At 43.6% G+C, this 10,162-nt stretch overlaps 1 protein-coding gene across 1 annotated transcript in view; it reads left to right on the top strand.

Annotated features, from left to right (window-relative positions):
* Positions 1 to 9,663, top strand: part of LOC311059100 (glycogen phosphorylase, brain form) — a 20,198-nt gene extending 10,535 nt beyond the window's left edge. The window contains exons 9-20 of the mRNA XM_084076733.1: positions 213 to 305; positions 604 to 750; positions 1,758 to 1,921; positions 2,310 to 2,424; positions 2,827 to 2,928; positions 4,345 to 4,492; positions 5,306 to 5,364; positions 5,884 to 6,025; positions 6,252 to 6,465; positions 7,272 to 7,406; positions 8,305 to 8,371; positions 9,022 to 9,663. Coding sequence (XP_083932859.1) covers positions 213 to 305; positions 604 to 750; positions 1,758 to 1,921; positions 2,310 to 2,424; positions 2,827 to 2,928; positions 4,345 to 4,492; positions 5,306 to 5,364; positions 5,884 to 6,025; positions 6,252 to 6,465; positions 7,272 to 7,406; positions 8,305 to 8,371; positions 9,022 to 9,189 — 1,554 coding nt within the window. The 3' untranslated portion in view covers positions 9,190 to 9,663. The remainder of the gene's footprint in view (positions 1 to 212; positions 306 to 603; positions 751 to 1,757; positions 1,922 to 2,309; positions 2,425 to 2,826; positions 2,929 to 4,344; positions 4,493 to 5,305; positions 5,365 to 5,883; positions 6,026 to 6,251; positions 6,466 to 7,271; positions 7,407 to 8,304; positions 8,372 to 9,021) is intronic.
* Positions 9,664 to 10,162: the final 499 nt, after the last annotated feature.

Genomic DNA, 10,162 nt, shown 5'->3' with positions numbered 1-10,162 from the left:
TACAGTAAACATAGGACATTTGTGAGATCTGCCGTCAGACGGTGCCCACTCAGGAGACCATTCGTATGCCATTTGTGTACCATTTCCCCTCTAGCGGCTACAATTTGGATTGTGGATCTTCCTAAATATCCACCATCTTTGCTGATACAGCTGGCCCAGGGTTTCTTCTTCTGTTGTGGTCATTATAATGTGTACTTCCTGCGGTGTGCTAGGTGGCTATCCAGCTGAACGACACACACCCAGCGCTGGCCATCCCTGAGCTGATGAGAATACTACTGGACATAGAGCAGCTGGACTGGGACAAGGTCTCTCTTACTCACACGCACACGCGCACACGCACACACACACACACACACACACACACACACACACACACACACACACACACACACACACACACACACACACACACACACACACACACACACACACACACACACACACACACACACACACACACACACACGTTATGGATGCTCCCATTGTGTACTTTCTATTAGGAAATACATAAAATGTATCATATACAGTCGAAACGTTGTACTTCCTAATACACTTACACAGTTCTTGTCTTGTTCGTTTGTTCTCCTGTGTGTGTATGTGCAGGCATGGGACATCACGGTGCGAACGTGTGCCTACACCAACCACACGGTCCTGCCCGAGGCCCTGGAGAAATGGCCTGTCTGCATGTTTGAGAAGCTGCTCCCCCGACACCTCCACATCATCTATGAGATCAACCACAGACACCTGGATGTAAGACCAACACACACACATTGCTATATGCCAGTGGTTTTAAAACCTTTTCATTTCAAGTACCCCCATCATTCTGAGAGTATAACAATGGAACCAAATGGACCCTAATGGGGTACTGGCAATAAACTGTTGGCAGTGAGAGACAATACATGTTTTCATAGACCTGACCGCTTGTTTCTCTTGCAAAATAGTCATTGGTGGAATCTGGATTCTTTGGTTGCAACCTTAGTTTGAATTCATTATACTAATGTGTGAACCTTTGTTGTTATCATGTTTGCCTTTTCTGGTTTCATGTTGTTTTGTGATGCCATGCGTTTTAATGGCTACTATTGAGATGTTTAACATCTTAGTGTGCTTTTAGTTTTTAAGCGGTGTAGTTTTTATTTTAATTATTTTGTGTTTTCTTGTTCTTGGGATTTCTACCTGTTTTCAATGTTTTTAGCATGTTTATAATGTTTGTTTGTGTCTTGATGACGTCCACACAGCTGTAAATTAGCTCGTAGCTATTGCTGGTACAATACATACGTATATTGTGCATTCACCCTCGACAAATAAACACAATATAGACAACAGACATAGGCTTAACACAAAAAGCCAAGCAACTCTACATTACTCTCTCCACAGTCAAGGTGTGGTGTTTTTACTGACGGTTGGTAAATCATCTGAACTCAGTGTGCTCTGTGATGTCACCGCCAGAGTGCTCTGAAAACAGATTATCAGAGCGTATTTCGGAACGCACCTGTACTGTAACACTCACTGAAACAAGATCCATGTACAGTAGCCTATATGCAAACGTACAGCTGTGGTTCTCAAAAGTGGGGTCCTTGATGGGATTCCAGGATAGTCCACAGCTAAATATAGTTAGGAACCAATTTGTTCCTAACCCGTTACGGATCTGTAAATCTGAGAGTGTACCAAACCAAACCTAAAGCATAACTAACAAGTGTGTGTGTGTGTGTGCGTGCGTGCGTGCGTGCGTGTGCGTATTCGTGTGTGTGTTTCCTCAGAGAATTGGCTCCATGTTCCCAGGAGACGTAGAGCGTGTGAGGAGGATGTCCCTGATAGAGGAGGGCAATCCTAAACGCATCAACATGGCTCACCTGTGTGTGGTGGGGTCGCACGCTGTCAACGGAGTGGCCGAGATCCACTCTGACATCGTCAAGAACACTATGTGAGAACAGTCTTCCATGTATTATAGTTCTCAGTCGCCACGACTGATTTCAGTCATTTGGATTCCATAGAAGTCAGCATGTCTTCTATGGATTTGGACATTGCCGATCTATAAGCTTAAAACATGTCACATAGATTTTTGCTACTTTAGTGTGACGCTGTTAGTATGACGAAGTAGGGCATTCATTTATGAAAAAACATAAAAAGTTAAAATATGGAGGTTTCCGCACGGCAGCAATGATATACAGTATATATTGTACTGTATGTGATATTTATACACATTTTATATACGGTATATATTGTACTGTATGTGATATTTATACATGTTTGATATACAGTATATATTGTACTGTATGTGATATTTATACATGTTTGTGTTTGTTTTGTAGTTTTAAGGACTTCTATGAGGTCGAGCCAGAGAAGTTTCAGAATAAAACCAACGGTATCACACCTCGACGATGGTTACTGCTCTGTAACCCTGGACTGGCTGATGTTATAGTTGAGGTCGGTAATACTTAGTACAACTACTAGAAGTACTAGCAGTACTCTACACCTTAATGTACATGCACTGATAATCTTCTTGCACTAATGTCTAGGAACTGATACCAGCTGCTATGCTCATGCACCTTATTTCGATCTTGCGTACATAAATGTTTTGGATGAAAATTCTAATATGTAGATACGTTGTTGTCTCTTTTGTATTCCTTCTTTTTGTTACTTCCCTTGCCCCCCCCCCCCCCCCTCTTCGATGGAGCTTGCACAAAAATGAATTTCAACCACTGTTTTACACCTGTAAACCTGTGATGTGACAAAAAAAGATGATTCTGATACTACCAGTACTCTTCCTACTACTAGCAGGACTACCAGTAATACTACTAAAGTGGTATTGTTGTGTTTGTGATGTAGAGAATCGGAGAGGACTTCCTGACAGACATGTACCAGCTGAAGAAGCTTCTGGACTTCATCGATGACGAAGGTTTCATCAGAGACGTGGCCAAAGTTAAACAGGTACACACCGTGTATGTCTGTCTGCCAATATATCTGTTAATATATCTATGTCTGGCTGGCTGTCTATTATATCTGTCTGTCTGTCAGCCTGCCTACATGTCTGTCTATTATGCCTGCCTGCCTGTCTGTCCATGTATGCAACAATAGTCAAGTCTACTTGACTATTACTTAAGTTACTTTAACAACACCACACCTGATCTGGACCGTTGGCGTAGCGGTCCAGGCACCTAGGCTCAATGTAGCCTGATAGCGCGTCGCGGGTTTGAGGCCTTTGCTGCGTGTCACTCCCCATCTCTCTCCCCATTTCCTGTCAGCCTACTGTCTTATCCATAAAGGCATGAAAGCCCCCCAAAAAAACACAAAAAAACAACAACTCTACACCTGCTTACCTGCCTGGATCCTTGGGATCACACTGCACTCCTCCAGTGAATGGACAGATGCTGTGCGTTGCGTAGAGAAAATGGTAAACACATGTCACGCCTGGTGGTGGGCATGTGCACGAGATGAGCACGAACGGAGCAGTTTCACAGGAGTGTGCCTATGGGGAATGCTCCCCTCAGAATATGGACACTGGGGTTCCAGTGGTTAAAGGACGACTTCACCCATTTTCAACCCATCTTCATATAATTGGTCCTCACTTATGCTCATTATAATACGGTACCATTTTTGTCTACTCGGTCTGTGTCTCAGAGGAGGGCTGTGGACAGTTCAGATCCCGCCTACCAGTGACATCATCGCTGGGGAATCCAAGCTAATAGAAACTGCAGGCTTTCAAAAATGTTGCTTTCAAAATCAAAAATGTTAAATCTTAGCCACGATGCAAAAAGTGTATTAAAAAGAAACCAACGTTTCGACAGTAAAGTCTTCCTCAGGGTTGTTTGAAAACAAAAACCTGCCTATTGATGATGTCACTGGTAGACAGGTTTCTTAAGTGTCCACAGCCCTCCTATGAGACACAGACCGATTAGAAAAAAGGTACCATTTTATCATGAGCATTAGTGTGGACCAATTATACGAAGATAGGTTGAACATGTATGAAGTTGTCCTTTAAGAGTAGAACAACAGGAACGTAGGTTTAGGACGATAATACCAATACATCATAAATGTTTAGAACACTGGTTCTCAAAGTGGGGTCTGGGGATCCCAGGGGTGCCACCCCCTAGCAAAATGAGGAGCACTTGAGCCCTATTTATTTATTTATATATATATATATATATATATATATATATATATATATATAGATCGGCTTTTGTTTTATTTTTATTTTTTTACAAATCTTGCCAAACATCAATGTGGGGGTCCTGAACATGTAGCAGTTGTCAAACATGAACATGTTTGACAACCGCTAGTGTGGCGGGCTCCCTTTTCCACCCATGTTTCACAAATGGCTTTAATGTGTTCTTGTGTGTCAACCAGGAGAACAAGCAGAAGTTTGCGGCGTACCTGGAGAAAGAGTACCAGGTGAAGATCAACCCAGAGTCCATCTTTGACGTTCAGGTGAAGAGAATCCACGAGTACAAGAGACAGCTGCTCAACTGCCTGCATGTCATCACCCTGTACAACCGTAAGTAGGGAAGTCTCGAAATGCATGACATTTCAGTCATTTTGATTCCACAGAAGTCAAGGATGTCGTCTATGGAAGCATGTCACGCGCCAAAAAGTTTACAAGTTTACATCGCATCTAAGCTTGTAGATTTTCAGTTATTATTTATTTTAAGATGAAAGAGTATTTGAAGAGGTTTAAACTAGCAATAGTATCTTAGCACTCACTTGGTCCTTTTAGGATTTCTCCAGCAGAGCAGATCATACACGACGGACGTTTCGCCCGCAGGCCTTCCTCAGTGTGAATGAAATATATCAGACATAGGTGTCATTTATAAAGGGGACCTAGGTGCCTCGCACAAAGTGGTCCGAGCGAGTGATTTTTTACTCAAATGGGTCAAAACAAGATATGGAAAAAATATATTTAACAACATAACATTGCATAGTGAATAGATAGTATTCCAATTATTTTGTTTCACAATTTTGGTAAAACCAGTCTGTGCGAGTTCCCAGAAAACCCCTATATAGAGACAGACTCTCATTTGTATTATTATTTATGATTATGAAGGCCAAATTTCATTTATAAAAAACAGCCAAGCAACAGTTCCTCAATGAGCCCTTTAGGGGATGACAGCCATTTTCTTGCCTATATGTGGGTGTAATACTTGATTACCTCTGATCATTGCATTGCAATGAACGCAATTAAAACAAGGGAAGTTGCCCGTAGGCAAATCGGGACATAAAGTGTTGTGTCCCACTGCAACATTTTACAGTATGTGATCAGATCAAAGCAAAACATAAACGCAACGTTTGTTTTCTTGTTGTTGTTGTTTAGGCATCAAGAAAGATCCCAGCAAGCACTTTGTTCCCAGGACAGTGATGATTGGAGGAAAGGTACAGTTAAACGTACATCTGTATTATGTAACTTTTTTATGTGTGAATACAATGTTATTTTAAACAATCTTTATGGTAGAGTATGTTAATACAATTTAACTTATACAATCTGTATGGTAGAGTATGTTAATACAATATAACTTATACAATCTGTATGGTAGAGTTAGAGTATTTTAATACAATATAACTTATAGAAATGAAATGGGGTGGTTGTATTTGGTCTCCCTGCTCTTTTATTGAGATCATGCGTCTGGTTTGACACAATCTTGACCTGACAGCCCTAACCTGGAGCTCAAATATCCCCCCTGAGCAAGCAGGCAGGCTCTATTAGCCATCAGTGGTAAACATTTCATGAATTTTGCTTTTGCATTATTATAATTTTCATATTAATGCTATAATGTCCATACATTCGTGGTACTTTGCCAATTATTTGTGGGCCCACTTAGGATATCCTCAAGCCCACTGGTGGGTATGAGAACCACTGATGAATCAAATGTAATGAGACGTATGTTCCACTAGGCGGCGCCAGGTTACCACATGGCCAAGATGATCATCAAGTTGATCACATCAGTGGGTCAGGTGGTCAACAATGACCCCACAGTGGGAGACAGGCTGAAGGTCATCTACCTGGAGAACTACAGGGTGTCTCTGGCCGAGAAAGGTATGCCGTGCGTGCGTTCTCATTACTTGTATATAGTATACAGGTTCATCTAAAACAGGGGTGGGCAACTTTGATGATGGGGAGGGCCACTATATTTCCACACTCACTCCAGAGGGCCAAAAGTTGATTACGCTATTTCACAAATCCCAGATTAGGACTAGGCCCTAACAAAAGGTTTCAGTCGTGAGATTTTACTTAGCTTTAACCCATGTTGTTTGGTTCACAGTGATCCCAGCAGCAGACCTGTCTGAGCAGATCTCCACGGCCGGTACGGAGGCCTCAGGCACGGGCAACATGAAGTTCATGCTGAACGGAGCGCTGACCATCGGCACAATGGACGGGGCCAACGTGGAGATGGCCCAGGAGGCCGGGGAGGACAACCTGTTCATCTTCGGCATGAGGGTGGAGGACGTGGACCACATGGACCAGCAGCAGCAGGGGTGAGTGAAAAGATTCATCATCCACTGTCAGGGCATTTACAGCAGTGGTTCTCAAACCTTTTCGTGCCAAGGACCCCCAAATTGATGTGTATTTGGCCGCAGACCCCCCTCATCTGAAAATGTTTGTCCCAGGGACCCCCCCAGAAGAGAAGATTTGTGTTAAAAATAAAGTATTAGGAAATTTATTATGAAATTATTCAAAATCTTCCAAACATTTTCGATATTTTTCAATTATTTTTCAAAAATAGCAGATATACAAGCATAGCAGCGCGTTACTTTGTGTCACGCTGTGAGCTTGTAGATCTGCTGTTTTTGAATAGCCAACGTATAATTGGATCAAGTGGTTAAAATGATTGTAATGGGTCAACTACTTTTGCTGGGGACCCCCTGGAACCCCCCCTACAAGGAACCATGGGGCTCCACAGACCCCACTTTGGGAACCACTGATTTACACAACATTGCTGTCGGGCAGAAACCTCATATCTCCATATTTAAACGTTTTATGTTGATGTCCTAACAAGTATCTATCCACTTCGTGCCTTGTGGCACATAAGGCCTTCACAGTGGAAGCGCTCTGTGGAGGCCTTATGTGTGCCTTATGTAACTCACAAGTATACTATACAAAACTGTGTGTGTGTGTGTGTGTGTGTGTGTGTGTGTGTGTGTGTGTGTGTGTGTGTGTGTGTGTGTGTGTGTGTGTGTGTGTGTGTGTGTGTGTGTGTGTGTGTGTGTGTGTGTGTGTGTGTGTGTGTGTGTGTGTGTGTGTGTGTGTGTGTGTGTGTGTGTGTGTGTGTGTGTCCGTCCAGGTACAATGCCAGAGAGTACTACGACAGTCTGCCGGAGCTGAGGCAGGTGATGGATCAGATTGAGAGCGGGTGCTTCAGTCCTTCACAGCCAGACCTGTTTAAAGATGTGGTCCACATGCTCATGAACAACGACAGGTAGGAACAGGAGGGACGGGGCCACTCCAAGGCATCCTGGGAGCTCAGGATGTGAAACCCTGGGTGTGAAAATTAAATTGTCTTCAATGATCCCCATTGGGGGACATTTTGTTAGTTGATTGCTAGATAGATAGATAGAAAAATATTTTGAGAATGTGTACATTTTCAGTAAATTGCACATTGACAGCTACATTTAACACTACGCGATGATATGCGAGAGGGCGGTCTAGCCAACACCAACTCGGGACTCCTGAATCGCTGCCCTCCACACTCCTATCTAGCATCAGGGTCTTGAGCTCTACAGTGTTGTTAGCCAAGCTGTCGCGCCTCAGTGCATCTACGTAGGTATTGCGCTTCTTGTCTTTCCTGGCTTTGTCCTGGGTTGGCTCCCATAGTGTCAGTGTGCTTGCCACTAGTCCTGGGTGCCTGACGTAGTGCCCTGCCAGCCTCATCCTTCTCTCTCTGACTTTGTCTGTGACCCGTGGTAGGTCCCCGTAGAGGACCACGTTTCTGATGTAGTCCGTCCGTGTGACACCTAGTGCCATTCGTAGCATTCTTGTGTAGACTCCATCCAGGGCCCTTTCCTGTTGTGCTGTGAGGGTCTCAGCCCCATACAGCAGTACTGACTCCACTGTGAGGGTCCATGTCTCAGCCCCATACAGCAGTACTGACTCCACTGTGAGGGTCCATGTCCCGGCCCCATACAGCAGTACTGACTCCACTGTGAGGGTCCATGTCTCAGCCCCATACAGCAGTACTGACTCCACTGTGAGGGTCCATGTCCCGGCCCCATACAGCAGTACTGACTCCACTGTAGCTACTGTACGAACAGCTGCCTCTTGAGGTCTTCTCCTATGTCTGATTTCCACTATAAAGTGTGTTTGTTGTCTGTCTCCAGGTTCAAAGTGTTTGCTGACTATGAGGCCTATATCCACAGCCAGGAGGCTGTCAGTGAGCTCTACAAGGTAACGCTCAACAATCATTGCTAGTTTGATCTCCATGTCACCTTGTTCCAGTCATGGAAGACGTACTCAGATTATTTACTTAAGTAAAAGTAGTAATACCGTATAGAAAAATACTCTGTAACAACTAAAAAGTCATGTATTCACACTTTTACTTGAAAAAGTAAAAGTTCAAACGTATTGGCATCAAAATAATATTTAAAGACGACATCAACCATTTTCCATCTTATCTTCATAGAATTGGTCCTCACTAATGCTCATTATAATATGGCACAATTTCCGTTGACTTGCTCTGTGTCTCATTGGTGGGCTGTGGACAGTTCAGAAACCTGCCTACTGATGACATCATCAATTGGGATTCCAAGCTAATAGAAACAGCCTTTCTCTTCCTGGAAAGTTAACATGTTAAACCTGCCAGGTTTCTGAACTGTCCACAGCCCTCCTCTGAGACACAGAGTGAGTAGACAGAAATGGTGCATCTTTTAATGAACATTAGTAAGGACCAATCATATGAAGATATGTTAAAAATGGGTCAAGTGGTCCGCATCAATCAAAAGTACTCAAATTATTTTGTAGATCTGCTATTTTTGTTGTGAGCTTGTAGTTAGCGACGCTAGGGTTCATGTGGCTTAATGAGTGTCTGTCCTCACCAGAACCCCAGGGAATGGACCCGCGTGGTGATCAGGAACATAGCGGGCTCGGGCAAGTTCTCCAGTGATCGGACCATCTCAGAGTACGCCACAGAGATCTGGGGGGTGGAGCCTTCCGACATCAAAATCCCGCCCCCTAACGAGCCGCTGTTTGAGTCCCGTGAGGCATGAGGCGTTCGTTTACACAGTGACACGACCTAACGTCGTCTTCACTTATCGTTTTGTATGCAAGTTATCTGAAGACGGAGCTGGGGTGATATCATGATGTTTATGGACCAGAAGTCAATATACAACATGTCATCCCCACTAAAGCCCCATTTATACTTTGTCGCGCGACGGTGCAGAATAGCAGACTTACACGCTCATCGTGACGGAACATAAATTAGGCTTAACGGTCATCTTTTCTCTAAACTTCCTCAAGTATGCAATTACTGGGATCACTCACAGAGAACGGATGATTCTGGTGAATGTATGGGATGTGTCGGCGTTGAATGTTTAATATTGTTCATTCAAATATATCATATTCTAGAATGCTGTATATAAAACGCTGTGTGACCCTGCCTGATACCGTTGCTGTCGGGCAGAAACCTCTTATCTCCATATTTTAACTTTGTGTTTTTTTTGCAAATTAAAGCCCTACTTGATCATACTACAGCGTCACACAAAAGCATCAATAGTAGCACATCCTGTGACGCCGCGTTTTGGGCTCATAGATCTGCTACTTTTGCTATTTTTGAATAGCAGACGATATAGACATGTAAACACGCGTTTATTTGAAATCTGCCATTGCTTACCTCCACTCCCTCCAAGGGATGATAAAGGTCAATTATCACTTACTGGGTGACGAGCATTAAGTCACTGATAGTGGTACGTTACTCCTGCAAGTGAGGGAGAGAGAAAGTTGCAGCTTAAAATGGCACAAAAAAAACATTGTTGAACATGGGGGTGGTGGGGGGGGGGGGGGCACTCCTCTAGTAGCCTGGCATGGTTAGACTAATATCACTGCGAGGGCTTGTTTTCGTTTTTTTTTGCACTGGCAGATTCGTCTGGTTTCCAGGCTACTCCTCTAGGGCTGGGCGATACGGACAAAATATGACGATGAGCAAAAACTATCTATCGATATCGTGACGATAATACTGTGAAT

This window comes from Gymnoscopelus microlampas (assembly GCF_963454915.1).
Source record: "Gymnoscopelus microlampas genome assembly, chromosome: 13".
In the NCBI taxonomy this organism is placed as follows: Eukaryota; Metazoa; Chordata; class Actinopteri; order Myctophiformes; family Myctophidae; genus Gymnoscopelus; species Gymnoscopelus microlampas.
This window is presented reverse-complemented; position numbering and strand designations above follow the sequence as displayed.